This window comes from Rattus norvegicus, chromosome 2, assembly GCF_036323735.1.
Source record: "Rattus norvegicus strain BN/NHsdMcwi chromosome 2, GRCr8, whole genome shotgun sequence".
NCBI classification, from domain to species: domain Eukaryota; kingdom Metazoa; phylum Chordata; class Mammalia; order Rodentia; family Muridae; genus Rattus; species Rattus norvegicus.
In genome coordinates this window covers 122,234,607-122,252,221 of record NC_086020.1, presented here as the reverse complement: position 1 = coordinate 122,252,221, position 17,615 = coordinate 122,234,607, and the positions used below count along the sequence as shown (strand labels likewise).

Here is a 17,615-nt window from a genome sequence, read left to right as displayed (position 1 = left end):
AATGCAGCTCTCTGTATTATGGTTATCTAGATTCAGAGATCTGGCCTGCTTAAACAAACATCTACTGACTGAACACCAAAACTTCACATTATTTTTACATATTCACTTTCCATCAACGGAAAATAAAACTAAACACTCCTTTTGCTTCTTAATGTGCAAAAGCAAAGTGTGGAACTATATGGTTTCTAAAATTTATCTTGGTGCTAACATACTATGAATCCAAGAACTTTGGTCATTTTCAGTCTAATCTAACACTGGCTGCAATAGCACATATCTATAATCAAGATATGTAGGCTATGAGAGAATACCTGAACATCCCGGATTATACAGAAAGACCTATCTCAAGGTGAAAAGGGGGAAAAAGACTCAGAAATTTATTAAAATTTAGTTTATTGAGACAATCTCACATAGTCAAGGTTGGCCTCATATTCACTATGTAGCCGGTCTTGAAATGATCAACCTTCCTCACCCTCCTAAGGGACTAAAAATAAAAGAATATACCATGATACCCATGTAGACTCATGAAATTTCTTTTAAAAAAATTCAGTAAAATTCAGTTATTGACATGCACCTCAGGTTTTAAATTACTATCATGTATACCATACACACATAAATATGTTATAGTAAATTATTTTACATAATAGAAAAACATGCCAGACTACTGAACCTCTCAGTCATTAAGCAGTTTGCTGACACAAATTACTTTCAGTATTAACCTACCTTTATACTTGATGATATTCCCCATCCTAGAATACAAACCTAGAAACATTTGGGAAGTTCTGCTATTCCATACTCTGAATGCCAGTGTTGCACTTACTGAGCCAATGCCATCCATCAATGTTAAGAGCGAAGCTACAACTCTCTTTTCCACTTCACTTTGAGCTCCTTCTCTTTTAGGGCAAAGTGCATCCAGCTCATCAATAAAAATAATCGATGGATGCCTAAAACAAATCAAGTATGTAACATTTAATTTTAATGTAAAATTTTAATTAAAATAACATTAAATTTCAATTTTAAATTTATCAATATTAAAACCAAAAACACTAAAATGCTAAATCAAAAAATCTGATTCTAGTATAATGTTATCAACCTTACATTCTAGCATATCTGTCTTCATAAAATGCCTCTTTGTGATGTGGGGAGGCTGAAGAGTCAGTAAAATAGAGACTATTTCAAAGAAGAAAGTTTCAAAGATTGACCGATTCACGCAAGACACTTCACACGGGTAAAAGACAGGAGCCCACCGCTCCAGTCACCAGTCCCCAACACAGAGAGGAGAACAGATAAACCCCCCCCCCCAACTTCCACTCTCAAAAGAAGACTGGTGAAAAGACACAGGCAACAACAGTCCTACACTGAGAACAAGGTCAGAGTGCTCATAAGCCTCAAAGCCATTTGTGGTTTTTGGTGATAGTGATTCTTCTGGCAGATGGGTCAGCAAAGGGAAATTCCATTCTACGTACAACACTATGGGCAAAGGCTGGGTAAAATCTTGAGGAAAAAAAATATTATGTGAAATGGGCCTAAAGTAAGACAAAGCCCTAAGAGGCAGTTGTGGAGCGCCTGAGGCCAAATGCTGAGGAAGCTCTACTCTGTCAAGGAAGTACACGGAGAAATGTAGGCCTATCCAGAGTAGAACTTATAAACTTTAGAGTACCTCTGGCATGTGATACCGTAGCCCTGAGCCTAAGCAGATAAAAGTTATGGCTCATAATAAAGGCTAGACAGCCTTTGGTGAGTATAATATAAAATGGGGAAAACTGAAAGCACTTCCTCTAAAATCAGGAACAACACAAGTGTACTGACCCCTTACCATTCCTTTTCAATACCCAGTCACAGGCATAGCAGTAAGATAAGAAAAATAAAAGGGGCAGCTGGGGCTGTAACTTAGTTGTAGTCTTGTCTGTATTGATATACTGAGTATCATCAAAAAGGAAAAGTGAAAAAAGAAAGCAAAAGAGATGCAAACAGAAAGGAAGATGTTCCAAGTATCCCTACTCAAAAATGATACAATCCTATATATAATCACCCAGAAAACTAGACCAGGAAACTCTCAGACCTGGTAAACAGTTTCAGCAAAGTAACAATACAAAATCAAGATGAAAACTATACAGTAACACACTTTCCCAGAGAGAAATAAGGCAAATAATCCCATTTACATCTACTCAGTTGCTTAAGCAAAGGAAAAAAACCAACCGAAGAACAAATCTAACCGAGCAGGTGAAAAAACCTCTACAAGAAAACCTGAAGACACTGACAAAAGATAAAGAAGACAAGAGAAGATGAAAGACCGCCAATGCTATGGATTGACAGGTAATACTATAAAAATGGTTTTAAAAGTCACTAAAAGCAACTTATAGATTTACTGCACTTTCTACCAAACTCCAGTGACATTCTTCAGAAACAAACAACAACATCAACAAAAAAATGTCAGAATTCATACAGAAAAACAAGATTCCATGATAGCTAGCTTTAAATGTCAGCTTGACATTACCTAGAATCATCTTAGAATTTCAATACGAAACTGTCTACATGGAGTTAATCTACGAGCATGTCTCTGAGAACTCTGCTTTAAGTTATTTGATAGAGAAGGCACCATTCCCTACATATTTTGAACTGTTAGCCCAAATGCTTGAATTACCCTAGATGCCTAGAACAAATGAAACTCAAGACAGATGATCAAAATGTGAATGCTTCACTCCTTCTTTAAAAGGGGAACAAGAATACCCTTGGCAGGGAATAGAGAGGCAAAGATTAAAACAGAGACAGAAGGAACACCCATTCAGAGCCTGCCCCACATGTGGCCCATACATATACAGCCATCCAATTAGACAAGATGGATGAAGCAAAGAAGTGCAGGCCGACAGGAGCCGGATGTAGATCGCTCCTGAGAGACACAGCCAGATACAGCAAACACAGAGGCGAATGCCAGCAGCAAACCACTGAACTGAGAATAGGACCCCCGTTGAAGGAATCAGAGAAAGAACTGGAAGAGCTTGAAGGGGCTCGAGACCCCATATGTACAACAATGCCAAGCAACCAGAGCTTCCAGGGACTAAGCCACTACCTAAAGACTATACATGGACTGACCCTGAACTCTGACCTCATAGGTAGCAATGAATATCCTGGTAAGAGCACCAGTGGAAGGGGAAGCCCTGGGTCCTGCTAAGACTGAACCCCCAGTGAACTAGATTGTTGGGGGGAGGGCGGCAATGGGGGGAGGATGGGGAGGGGAACACCCATAATGAAGGGGAGGGGGGGAGGGGGATGTTTGCCCGGAAACCGGGAAAGGGAATTACACGCGAAATGTATATAAGAAATACTCAAGTTAATAAAAAAAAAAAAAAAAGAGTGGAAAATGCAAGCTGGGCACAAGCAAGCAATGACCATACATGTACTCATTTCTCTCTGCTCTTAACTGTGGATTTGATGTGACCAACTGCTTCAAGTTCCTACTGCCTTGACTTTCCCACAACAATGGACTATAACTGCAATTGTGAGCTAAGAAATAAACCAAAACCTTACCCCATTTAAATGCTATTAGAGTAGTTTTAGCAACAGAAATAAAATAAAAAGATCCCTTTAGCACGGTATTATAACCAAAGCCATAGCAAGCAGAAAAAAGGAATGCTGGAGCTGCCAGTTTCTTTCTGATCCCAAAGTACTACAGAACCACAGTTAAAAACAAACACACAAAAAACAGGACAGGGCTAGAAAGAAGGCTCAGCAATTCAGATGAACTGGTTTGATTCCCATACCACATGGAGGTTCTCAACAGTCTGTAATTCTAGTTCTGGGGGATCTGATGCCCTTTTCTGACTTCCACAGGCACTCCATGCATGTGGTGCACAGATGTTACCTGCAGGCAAAACACCTATACACATAAAAATAAATCTTGAAAAAACCAAACAAAAAACCCCAGCATAGTTATGACACAAAACATACACACAGACTAATGGAATAAAATAGAAGAAATAGCAACAGCCATGCAATTTTTAACAAAGGTGTCTAAAATAGTCACAGCAGAAAAAAGGCTGGAAATGATGGAATGAAAATAGATGGTATTTCTCACACTACACCAAAATGTATGCAAAGTTTTCATGAACTTTCCTATAAGACCGGAACACTGAAACTACTGAAGAAATGACTGGCAATATACTTCTAAGATGCAGTCTTAGCAAAGACTATTTGAAAATGACTCCAATAGTGCAGACAATAATCCCAGGAACTGACAGCTTCATGTCATTTAGTATTCCTAATCAAGCATTAGACATAAACAGTTTAGATAATTATTTCCCTAAATCTCCCATCAGTCTCAAAAATGATCACTATCTATGTTACTTCTTATCTTTGCAGTAAAGTGCTACTATTTTACTTAAGTAAGAGTCTCGTTGATTCCAAAGCATCAAATATTAACAATACCGTAGAGTGGCTTCAGCAAATATCTGGCGTAACCTTGCTTCAGTCTCACCATAGAATCTGTAATGAGAAAAAAAAAAGAAAGAAAAGAAAAAGTTCATGAACATTTCTTATTGTTTATAAAACTTTTATCAAAGATAGTTTGAATTTTCAACCATTTCTAAAATACTTAAAATTACTTCCAAAACTTATTTTCAAATTTTGTATGTATTATAAAGTAAATTTAGAAGAACATGTATAATCACAAAAACATTTAAAGTATGAGGTCTAGCTAAGCTACATGGGTAAAACCAGGCCTCAGAAAAAAGGGGCAAATTTAAAATATTCCAAAATAGTTTAATGCATGAAATATCTTGGGGGAATACAGCACAACTGTTTTAAGGAGCCACATCTGAGATATATAAACTTAGTAATGTTAACTTTACTTACTAAGTCATATACCTACTTGCTTATAATTTCAGGACCATTAATTACAGAAACATAAGCTCCAACTTCATTAGCAACAGCCCTAGCAATCATTGTCTTTCCGGTACCTGGAGGACCATAGAGTAATAACCCTCTAGGTGCTGGAATTCCTACAAGAAAAAAACAAACAAACAATGCATTCAGTATGATTATTAATGTTCTCGCTAAACTACCATACAACTTCCAGTGTAAGTTATAAATGGGAATTTACCTTGTACTACACTACAAAGTAAGAATCATACCTTTCCCCTACTTCCCCAAAAATTGTACTCTGAGCCCCATTAATGACTTTCCTTTTCTCTACAGATCACAAACCAAGAGAATCACATACATTTTTGTTTTTCAAGAAGAGCCCTTGTCTTGCCCCATCCCAGGTAGCACAATTTAATAATCAGAACACAATTACTTCCAACATAGAGTCTTAAGAAATACAAACATTACTAGCAAATATATAAATCCATGAGTTCCTTTTACAAACATGAAAATTTATGAGAAAGGAGAAAAAGGGGGTAATACATAAAAAATATATATAAGCAAAGAATTTGGATAGCAACTGTACAGGAGTAGCTCTGAGTTTCACAGGAGTTGAATTATTTCCTTAATCAGTTGTTTCAAGGTAAACACATAGAACTACACTTCCTGGTAGTTTTAACTAAGTTGACTATCTTCGGTTTATTTTTTTAGGCGCTATGTTATCTAACATACCAAGAAACTTTCTGAGATCCAGTCCACCAACAGTAGATAATATGCTCTAGAAGAGACTCACCTGCCACTCACATACATTACAACTTAAAAGACGAAATATTGCAAATAAATCATTTCACTATCATCTCCCAAAGCAATTAACACTTAACTCAGGAAATAAGTCAGAAGGGTAAGAATTATTAGAAAGTAAAACTAACCAACTGTGTTTAACTGAAGGTGACTTACCGTAACTCTTGAAAAGTTCAGGCTGCTTGAGAGGCAGTTCAATTATTTCTCTTATTGCTTTCAGCTGACTGTTTAAGCCTCCAATCATGTCATAAGTTACTTTGAACTGACTGTCTTGTTCTTTTGAATTTGTACAAATTTTTCGAAGATTGATTCTTGTTGTTGAAGAAATAAAATAAAAAGTATCAGTATTGTTCTTTGCACCTGCACTAGTAGATTTTAGTAGTTTCTCTTCACTGATAGGTTGTGTATTTCCTTCTTTGGATGAATCAAAACTACACTTAAGCCCTGTGATTTCCTCTAGTCCAAGTCCACTTCCATCCCTAGGGCTCTGTGTAACATCCAACAAAACTTCACCAGCTTTATTCATAGTTCTGTCATTGATGGGTTTACAGGGAGTACTCTGTGATGCTGGGCTCTGAGGTTCTTTCAGATCTAACTGGCTTAGCTGGAATGAAATATCCACATCACTGCTTTCCATGCTAGACTGCTCAGAGGCCATTCCATGGACATCAGTGCCAGAGGAGCTCTGAGGCTTTCCCAATGTTGTGCCATCTGTCCCTTTTACTTGCAACACTTGTAACTTGCAGAGTCGTCCATAGAATGTACAGTACAGAAAGTTGCCTGGTAAAACAATCTTGCCATCTAGAAAACAATCGATTAAATACACATTAGAATAATTTCCCCACTTAAACTTTTTAATAGCAACATATTTGCTATTAACAAAACAAGAACACTAATAAAAGTAACTGTCACCAAAATAGAGGGCACATATTCCCCTAACACAGTATCACCTGTATAAAAAGCTGTATCAGATCATTCTTTTAAATCCTGTATGTCAGTAAATCCAAAATCCTATAAATCATAGCAACAAAAGACCATATTTACCAAAAAGCCAAATTTAAACGACACACTCAAACCAACATTCCAATTCTCCTCATAGGAAAATGTGCTAGTACAAAGATTAAAAAGTCTCAGTTCAGGGACTCATGTGGGATACATACATGCAGACAAACTTTACTATACATACAATCAAAATATTAAAAGAAAAAAGTCTCAGTTCTAAGGCTGTGGAGATGGCTCAAATAGTCAAGTGCTTGCTGAGCACACCCCAAAACCTGAGCATAGATCCCTAGCACCCATATAAAAACCCAGGTACACTGATGCATTCCTGCAATCTAAGCAGAACAGTAGGATGCTTGGGCTTGCTGATCAACTTGTCTAGCTTACCCCATCAACTTCAGATTCAGTCCAACAATCTATCTAACAAATCAAGGCGGAGTCTGAAGCACCCAATGCCATCCTCTGGCCTCCATGTATACTCAAGCACAAACATGCATGCACATACAAGCATGTACTCATGTAAGGAGAGGAGGTAACTCTGAGTGACTGAAGTTCTGAGTCAATACGTATTGCTGACATGGGCAAGCTATGACAAGGACTCCAAAGCCTCAAACCCACTGTACATCATCAGCAAAGCTGTTGCCCATATGGACAGGCTCACAAGGTCAACAGACCTTTTCTAGAGAACTGAACACAAGTAGATATAAAAACTAGCAACCAAAAAAAAAAAAAAAACAAAAAAAACAAAAAAAAAAACTAGCAACCACAGCTTCTTCTTCTTCCTCCCAGATGTTTACAACCTAAAACTATCAACCTCCAGACATGTCCTACTCAGATTAGGTAACCCCTCCCCTCTTTGCTATACCTAATAAACATGCCGAGGGTCCTGTCCGCTGACAGTAGTGCATGCCACTTCATCAGCGTGAGCATATATGCATCTGACACCAGCTCTTCTGTACAGGTCTGTGTTTGTCTTTTCTTCATTCTCCCAAACTTAGGTAGAGTGTCAGGACTCAAATCATTGGGACATAATACATGCACATCCACAAACATTGAGGGAGGCAGTCATATACACACAAAACTTCAGTTCTATCACCAGCTTTGTCTTCAAATGGGTATTAACTGAGAATATCCACTTAGCTATTTAAAAAATATATATGTTCAGAAGCACTCTTTGCTGCTCATTTACTGCTTAAAACTGAAGAAAACAATTTAAAATACTAGTCTCACCTAGTTTTCTCAGAATACAACCAGTCAGTTCTTCTTCATTAATTTCCTTATCTTTGTCACTACAGAGAGGAAAGAAAAACAAACAGAAATCAGCATTAGATACACTAAAAACTAAACCATGGAAAAAGTGCTATGCGTAGTTATATTATAAACCAGAAGAACAATTTTGGCATTGATCTACACTTTCAAATACATATTACTTGCAGGAAAATACCTTCAGTTTGATGCTATAAAAGCTAAGTCCAGTGATCTTCAACACATAAGGTACTATCCATTAGAAGACCATGAAACCATAAAAACTAATCCCATATGAAATGTTAGTATATACTGCAGAGAAACAGTAAATACTACTTTGTAAAACATTTTCTCATACAAATAAGATTTCATGTACAGGTAAATACACATGTTTATGTATAGATATCCATCTATTTAGGTAGACACATAAACACACATACTGTACATACTTATAATCAGAAGGATATTTCTGTGTGATGTCAAACACATTTGAAACACTTGAAAGTAATCACTCCCTTTCTGAACTTGCATAGCACAGAGAAAGGTTTTTGTTCTCAGTTACTTTCATTTCCTTTATATAATTTATATATTAGCTCTCTAGAAAAACCAAATCCTGTAGAGTACCTCACCTAAAAAGATATAAACAGAGGGAAAATAAAGAATACTGACTGCAATGGAAATTGATTCTGAGAGACTTGCCTAAGGCAAAAATAGGGCTCATATATTTGAATGCTTGGTCCCCAGGTGGTAGAACTATTTGGGATCTTCCTAGTAATCAGTGTCTCCAACATGAGAGTTGTGTGCAGGAAGTACAGGAAGTGAGAACATCTAACATCACTGCTTTTATTTTTAAAAGCTTGCTCAAGCAATTTGTTATCATGTCTGATACTCTTGATCTCTACAGCAACACAAACAGAATTTTACCCGAGCTAGTACTCCAAGATTTCAAGTATTCAAGACCACTGTCTTTTCTGGAGAAGCATACCTGTACAAATTCCTCACTGGGAACAGTGAGGCTCTTGAAGCCTCAAAGTCCACCCCCATGACACACTTCCTCTAACAAGGCCACACTTCCTAATCCTCCCCAAACAGTTCTACCACCTGGGGACCAAGCATTCAAATAAATTCCTATTCAAACTTAAAAACACATGTGTATGCATGCAATATATAAAACTGATTCTCAACATTATATTCTTTACTTTTCCTCTCTGCTTTTCAATGTTTATTAAATGGCTATTTATTTATTTATAGGAAACAGAACACAGTTTGTCCTTCAAAGTAGGCAGAGGGATAATACCAAAACACAACCTCAGAATATATAAAAAATAAAGCCAATTTTAATTCAAGACAACTAGGAAATGGTTTTGGACTCTTTACATAAACATTCCCTAAATTATCACTAAACTAGTATTAAATTATCAAAAGGAAATTTTATTAAATTTGGGTCAGACTTTCATCAGCAATCATCCTAACTCAAAATCTATTAACTATGTACAAAAAGATAGGTGAGACCCTTTATTTACCCTTGGTAGGAGTTATTTAAAACTCTTGGTAGTAACAGTTCTTTGCTTTTACTAGGTTAGATGTTTTTGCTTGCCAAAGGGATGAGGCAGGAGTAATCCAGCCTACACTATGAAGTAAAACTGCCTCAAAAACACCACTACATAAAAACAACTGGAGAGATGGTTCAGTACAAGTCTGCAGAATGTTCAGCCATAAATGGGACACATAGACCACATCTTCTCCTCCCAAGACTCAGAGATCATTGTGAAAGAAGGAGCAGAAAGAATCTAAGAGGCAGAGACAGTGGATACAAAGCAGCTGTGTCTTCTGGACATAGGAGAGCTACACATATGAATTAGGACCCTTTGTGACAGACAGCACGTATAAGGCCTACACAAAACCAAGCCACATCAAATTCCAGCAGAGAGAAGGATTTGTGTACAAAATCCCACCCGTAGACCTGGAACTAAGTAGGAGAACAGCTGTTAGCTGATAGGAAAATTCAGTTTCCTATAAAAGTGTAGTTGCTGGTTAGACATCCAAGAACATGGGGGCATCACAAACTAGCCCTACCAGGCTTACAAAACAAACAAAACAAAACAAAAAAACAACAACAAAGTTAAGAGGGCAGGGAATGAGAATTGAGGTCTAAGAAGAATTAGAAGGAAGAACATGGCTAAGACACATTGTTTTCAATTCCCAAAAGAATTAACAACAACAACAACAAAATCTTTAAAAGTTATCAAACTGATAAGACAGTTTAGAAAATGCTGATACCAAAAAGGAAAAATGATCTGCACTAGTTTTTCAACTGAAGGTACTACTCTAAATTAATTTCTCTGAGTTATGTGAAATACAAATATTGAATGTGAAGACATCCATACTATTTTTCTGTTAGCCATTAATTCTTATTTCAACATTTTATTAAGCCTTTAACAACAGACTGTGACTCAATGTAGACTTAGTTCTTTATCTTGCTAAAATATTTCTATCTCATTAGGAAATTAACTTTTATACACTTAATTATAAAGTACTTGACATGTTCATTTTGAAATGTTTCATTGGTAAAGAGGAAAAAGAGTATTTCATATCTAGTCACAGTATGCTGCTATTCTTGTGATAACTGTAAGTGCCCTGATTTAACTGCAAGTTAAAGTGAGACACTGCTGTACATTCATCAGTTATAATCCCTTCCATTTAAAATGTCAGAGCTACTTAACTATAGAGTCCTTATCCATGATTATATCCACCCATTCAGTTCATGCTATTTCACATAGCAAATCACTAACATATGACTGTCAAGTACCCAAAATGTAGCTATTAATGGGATTAATAGTATGTGCAAAGCCCTGGTTTTCATCCCAAACACAAAAGAGAAATTTCCCAATCTTCAGGCAGCATCAGATGTATTGTCATAGTTCAAGGCCAGCATGGGCTATATAGTAAGACCTTGTCTAAAACAAATAAATTATCTAGAAAAGGGGGAGGGGATGGATTAAATACCTTCCCAGTAACTTTTAAAAATTATTTATTAAAATATTATTTTACATATAGTGGGCTAACTAAAACTTGTAACAATCCATTTCATCTGTTTAGAAAAAGCAAAAATCGCTGGGCAGTAGTGTCGCATACCTTTAATCCCTCAGGAGGCAGAACTCTCTGAGTTTCAAGCCCAGCCTGGTCTATAAAGCAAGTTCCAGGATAGCCAAGGCTACACAGAAAAACCCTGTCTCCAAAAAAAGAAAGAAAGAAATGAAAAGGAAAGAAAAACCAAAAACAAAATTGAACACGTTTGTACCTCTTATTATATTCCTAAAAAAAAGATCTTTTTACTTTATGTATGAGTGCTTTGCTAGCTTGTCATGCCTGTGCACTTTTGTGGCTAATGGAAGAGGGCACTGGATTTAATGGAACTAGAGTTATGGATGACTATGATCCACCATGTGGGAGCTGGGAACTAAACCTGGGCTTCTCCAAGAACAAGGATTCTAAACTACTAAACCATCTCTCCAGCTCCATCTCAATGCACTTCTACTGGGCAGCTTTGAGCTAGACAGTCACCAAAGAAATGGGACAAACCTCAGTGCCAAGTCCATTTCCTGGGCCTGAAGTACAGCACCCAAAAGAGGTTGGACCCGGATGGTCTCACCAGCTTTCACACCCACATTCTTCTGTGCCATTTCACTTAGACCAACCTTGCCTCCAGGAAATCCTGCAACTGGCCAGGCTGTATAAACCTACCCAGAAAAAGAACACAGCAATATTAGAAAACCAGTATATATAATGCCAAGTTATGTATTAGATGTTAAACACAGCTAATACAGAAAACATTATTTCCAAACAGTATCTCATGCAAACTGTTATGGGACAAAGTTCAGCTCCAAAAAAAAAAAAAAAAAAAAAAAAAAGCCATAAAATTAAATCCTATGTAAGTTCTCCAATTATTTGTAATGAACTATTACATCTGTGAAGATCACAAAGGAGCTCATTGGGAGATGAGGAAAAACAGATTTTTTTAAAACAAGGATATTAATAGATAGTAAGGTAAGAAGCAAAGGAGAAAATATTAAAAGCAAGGTAACTTATAATGCAGGTAGCCTGGTACTTCATACCCTTGCTGCATTGCAAACAGTGTAAGAGTCTCTTTAAAGCTTGGATCTTGGAACTGGAGATGGCTTTGTCTGTAAAGTACTTGCTATGCAAGTATGAGGATCTGAGAGTGACGTCCAGAACCAATAAAAAAGGCCAACCATGGTGGCTCATACTTGTAATCTCAGTGGTGAGGAGGCAGACAGGGTGCTTCTGTGGCACACAAGCCAAACACCACAGACTTATCTATGAGTTCCAGGCCAAGTAACAGACCCCAGCTCAAACACCAGGGTAAGTAGGGCCTAAGAAATATCTGAGGTATCTATATATGTGTATGAAGACACATACACAAACATCCCCACAGATGAAATAAACAGTTTTTAAAAAGTTGGCAAGAGGAGAAAGAGTCAAGCTGCTAAAAATATGGGAAAAACGCTTGAAGTCTTCAGATTCCACATGACATTAAGAGAAAGTATAGCCAAACCCAGGAGAATAATAAATGTTTATATGAAGCGCAGGTGCTTTTCTTACCTCAAAATCACATTTCTGCAGAGAAATGTATTTAACAGACTAGAGACACAGAACTGAAAGGGATATATATGGGTCACTACCTCCATGAAGAAAAAAAGACCCTTTTTCTGGTATTTGAAACTCCATCATGTACATAACAGTCCTGTTCTTTTAATTATGATTATATGCGTATGTGTAGCATGAAGGTATGTGCTAGAGTTACAGGCAATCGTGAGCTGCCTCATGTAGGTACTGGGAACTGAGCTTAGATCCTTCAGAAGAACAGTACACATTCTTGACTGCTAAGCCACTGCCACTGCTCTAGCACCCAGATGACCGTCTTCACTAATACACATTGTTTTTTTTGGTGTGGGGCTATGTCTTTAGGCAGCAAGATGATTCAACAGATGAAAACAGTTGCCAACCATCCTCACAACCTGAGTCTGACCCTTAAAATGCACATCACAAAAAAGAAAGAACCAACTTCTGATCCACAAACGCAATTTAAAAATTCTGCTCACCGACTCCTACTTGTATTGAAAGTTAAAACCAGTATGGTTTCAGATATTTCCAAAGTAAAATGATAAGGACTTTTACCTCCTGCTTTCCATCCAAACTGGTAAGGAGCACTGGTCGACCTATACATATGTTTGCAGACTTCATAGTGTTAAGTCCAAGATGAACTAGGGAATTCTGGAATGTCTTAGGAACTTTGCCATCTACTATTAAAAAAAAAAAGAAAGAAAAAGAAAAGGAGAGAGAATTTATTTTATACTATTTTATAACTGAAATTTATGCATTTTAAAGAGTAAATGAAAATCCTATATTCATATAACCATCAATTTATCATATCCTGAAGAAACTTTTTTTCTTAAACTAAGGTGAAACCAAACCTCTTTGAATGTTTACTGGCAATGTATGACTATAACTTACAAAGTTTAAAGTGAAGAAAAAAATCTATTGGTTCACTAAGCACATATTTGTAGCTGGGCGGTGGTATCACATGCCTTTAATTCCAGCTCTTGGGAGGCAGAGGCAGGCAGATCTCTGAGTTCAAGGCAGCCTGTTCAATAGAGTGAGATCCAGGATAGCCAATGCTACACAGAGAAACACTGCCTAGAAAAACAAACTTACAAAACCAAACAAACAACCTGACAACCTTACAAACACAAAACCAACAACCAAAACCCAAAGCATACTTGTGGCTAGGCTATTAACTCAGAGGTATTGCACTTACCTAGCATGGCCAAGGCCTTGTGTTCTGTCCTCGGCACTATCAAAACAAACAGCAACAAAGCTAACTATATTTTCTACAGTCCTCAGGCTTTCTGCAGAAAGATTCTGAGTCAGCTACTAGGTTTCAAAGACTCTCACTAAGAACCGGCATATCAATTTGGGTCTAGAGGCTTGCTTCTACCTCAAAACTTACCCAAAAAACCTCCACATCTCCCTGTTAATGAAGACATGTACAAATTTCTATACAAGTCCTGTTTCCCAATATATTATACAGTTCTCTGCTTACAGAATCCAAATCAACTCAAGCTCTCCATAGAATTCTACCAGTCTTTATTCCTCTAAGACTCTACATTTAATATCTGCATCTATGTATGTGTAAGAGGTCAATTTAAGGAGCCTATTCTTTCCTTATACTATGCAGGTTCCATGCACGTTGTCACTCGTCATCGTTCATAGCAGCAGTCTAGAGCAGGCCACATTACATTCAAAAGGAAGCAATGAATGCATACATGAACTTACTGTTCTCTGCTCTGTCAATGTGATGTGATTAGTTCTCTCAAGCTCCTGCCACTGTAACTTCCTTTGATGATAAACTATAACCTGGAATTACAAGCCATAATGAATCTATTCTCCCTTAAACTGCTTCTTCAGGAATGTTATTAGAGTGGTGGAAAGAAAACTAGGACAGTCTTCCCATGCATTACAGGTATGCACCACCACACTGTAGCTCTATGCTTAGTCTGTTGAGACAGGGTCTCTTACTCAATCAGAAAGATGTTTGATAGCTTTTGGCTAGTCTGGGTCAGTGAGCTCCTAGGATCCACCTACCTCTAGCCCCAATTATTTGGAAACAGGACATACAGCCATACCGGGCTTTTTAACATCGGTGTTGGGGATTCAAATGTTAAGTCCTGATGCTTGCAAAGAAAGTGCTTTTACTTACTGAACTATCTCCCCGTTCCCCACACCCAGCTTTTAACATGGATGATATCTGAATACTGGTCCTTATATCTGTGCCACAAAATCTTTACCCACTAAATCATTTCACTAGACCATAAAGTCAATTTCAAACAGCCATCTACCCAGGCTTACCATGGAGTTTATAATCTAGCAAGATGAATTATGAAGAGTACAGAATAACTGTATAGTCACAAATTATAATTGTACAATAACAGAATACTGAATTAGAAAATGCTATTCAAAGAAAGTGCTGCTAACATTCAGGTACGGAGGAAAATGAAGAAGTAACTAAATTGGAAGAGAATTTGTATTTCTCAACAGAAAAAAAGCATACAGAAATGCTGTGGACACAGGAGCATGATGAATCCTTCAAAGACTAAGAAGGTCGCTTAAGAAGGGCTAAAACCACCTATAGCAGTATACTGCATCAAGAAACTGGTCATAACCCTGACAGCAATGGAAGCCCACAGGGATTAGTAGTTGAACCATGACTAGATTTTTATTTTAAAAGAATAATCTAATTGTAAAGTAGAAAAAGAGTAAGAGAACAAAAGTGAAAACAGAGGCCATTGTAGTAGTTCAGGTTCAAGATGACATTGAGTTCTTGAGAAGCAGCAGGAATGTGGTAACAAGGAGCACAGAGATTGTCTGGATGATAGACCAGATCAGCAATGGAGCAGACACAGACGTGAGAATGGGTGGTGGTGCCTGACTCCGAGGTTTCTGAATTTTGTAAGGACTAAAGCTTGTATTACTGGAAGATGTAGACTTAGGAAGTTGATTCTAAAGTGACTGAGAAATTAAGGGGAAGACCTAATGGACAGCGCTACTCAAAATATAGTCTACAAACTACTTGTTACTAGTTCATAATAAAGTTACGTAGAAAAAAACACTTAGAAACTTTTACTGCAAGTAGATAAATGTTTGTATCTGTGAACCCAATAAATTTCATTATGCTGCTTTTTAAATTTTTTTGTAATTACACTATTGTATGCAAGTGTCAATCTGTACCTACTTAACAGTTTTAACTTTGCTACACAAAGTGTTTGAGAAATCCTGACATAAAACACAACTGAATCAAAGACTCAGAAATAGTATGCTGTACAAAAATAAAATCAAAATTAAAGAGAAATGGGAAACTTAGCTTTGGATATTCTTGCCTTAAAGAATATTTAGAGAAGAAAGAGGGTATCAGACTTAGAATTGAGAAACTTCAATATGTCAGAATCAGATGGAAAACAGTAAACTTACAGAGAAAATAACTGCCAATGAACATGAAGAAACATCAGAAAAATGTAATGGTAAATAAAATAAGTAGCAAGATATTTTGTGGAAGAAAAGATCAACAACGTCAAAGGCTACAGAGTCGAAAGGCAAGTAATGAAAACTATCCACTGGATCTGACAACACAGAGACTGTGACCATTACAAAGCAGTGCCCAAGAGACATGGCGTGGAAGTCACATACAAAGGGTATGTGACTGACAAATAGATAGACAGCACTCCACTTACTGAGTGGACAGTTAAAAGGTGTAGAGAGAGGGTGGTGGCAGGAAGACACTGTGGAACGTTTCCAGTGGTTTAAAACAGCTGACAGCTGACATGTGTAAATGACAGTGGGAAGTAACTACTTGAAAAGATGTTGGGTCTACAGAACAAAACAAGCTGTCCTGATTGCTAAGGCACATTAAAAACGCTATGCTAACGCTAAGACAGTCTTGAAAGTCTTACTGGACATAAAAACCATGTCCCTAGTTCGTCTGCTCCATTTTTCTGAACAACTACACATCAAACAAGCTAAAAGGTTTGCCAAGTAAATGACTTTTTAGATGTGAAGTCTGTCATCTAAGACAATGGCTCTGGAATCAAATAAATCTGAACTCAAAGATGGACTCTGCCATCTGTGTAACTTAGACAGTTTGGAACTCCGTTAGCTTTTTCTATTCTACGAACTGGGTACCATTATTTACTCATTTGTCACTATTTGTGCGAAAACTAGATGGGCCATGCGCATGACGGGATAACTCACTACCAGCACCAGTCAACAGCAATAACTAAACACGTTCCTGAAGCCACAACGCTGTCTGTTAGGCAGTACGGATTCACCATCAAAAATTAGCTTTTAAGCGCAAGCTATGTCCTACTAGGTAAGGACCGTTTTTGTAGTGCTGACTAGACACTAAGTCTTCAAAGGAGTCAAGGCCATCTCGAATGTGGTCATGCGTGGCGTACGCAAGGCCCCGGGCTCAATCTTCAGTACTCCCAAAGTAAGTAAGAAATAATAAATAGTAAAAGGAAAATTCTGAACATCGGGCAGCTCAGGCCTGGCAGCTAAGCAGTCCGCGGGCTCCGGTGTCACGCCCACCTCCGCACGCAGCCCTCCCCTCAGGCGCCTCAGCCAAAAGCGCTACCCGCGCTTTCCTCACCTTTCTCAAGAAAGTTGGTCACCACCAACATCCCCGGCGCCGCCACGTTCGGCTGAGCGAGAGGAGTCGAGGTCCCCGAGCGAGACGAAGCCGCAGAGAGCGAGGGCGAGGTCCCCTCCGCGCCCTCTTTCTGTCGCTTTCTGTTCTTCTTGGAAGACATGACCGCAGGCTGTCGGAGAAAAGCAGCCCAAAGCCGGCTCAACGTGCGCGGCACGGGGATAAAACTTCCGGGTCAGAGGTCAGCGGCTCGGCGCACCGCCGTAATGCCCCACGTACAGCGCAGCCGGCGAGGCTGAGGTGATTAGCGAGGGTCTCGCAAAACACCGTTGCGTAAAGAAAGACCGCCTAGGCATAGGAACCGCCGTTTACGTTATGAGCCCTTGGAAAGTGAACTTCGGCTGTTCCGCTGCTTTGCCTACTCTCGAAGCAAATATGGGTCGGATTAAAGTAACAACAGCAACAAAAAAAAAAAAAAGTCGAAAAGTTTCTC

General features: G+C 38.1%; 1 protein-coding gene across 3 annotated transcripts in view; it reads right to left on the bottom strand.

The window, feature by feature from the left end:
• Positions 1 to 17,603, bottom strand: part of Afg2a (AFG2 AAA ATPase homolog A) — a 191,190-nt gene extending 173,587 nt beyond the window's left edge. Inside the window, exons 1-8 of one of the 3 annotated variants that reach the window (XM_008760933.4) lie at positions 17,126 to 17,603; positions 13,102 to 13,223; positions 11,485 to 11,642; positions 7,888 to 7,946; positions 5,815 to 6,459; positions 4,865 to 4,994; positions 4,423 to 4,479; positions 818 to 941 (exon numbers count right to left, since the gene is read on the bottom strand). In XM_008760933.4, coding sequence (XP_008759155.1) covers positions 818 to 941; positions 4,423 to 4,479; positions 4,865 to 4,994; positions 5,815 to 6,459; positions 7,888 to 7,946; positions 11,485 to 11,642; positions 13,102 to 13,223; positions 17,126 to 17,285 — 1,455 coding nt within the window. In that variant the 5' untranslated portion in view covers positions 17,286 to 17,603. Of the gene's footprint in view, positions 1 to 817; positions 942 to 4,422; positions 4,480 to 4,864; positions 4,995 to 5,814; positions 6,460 to 7,887; positions 7,947 to 11,484; positions 11,643 to 13,101; positions 13,227 to 17,125 lie in introns of all 3 variants that reach the window. The other 2 variants (XM_008760934.3, NM_001415082.1) reach the window with 2 other exon arrangements.
• Positions 17,604 to 17,615: the final 12 nt, after the last annotated feature.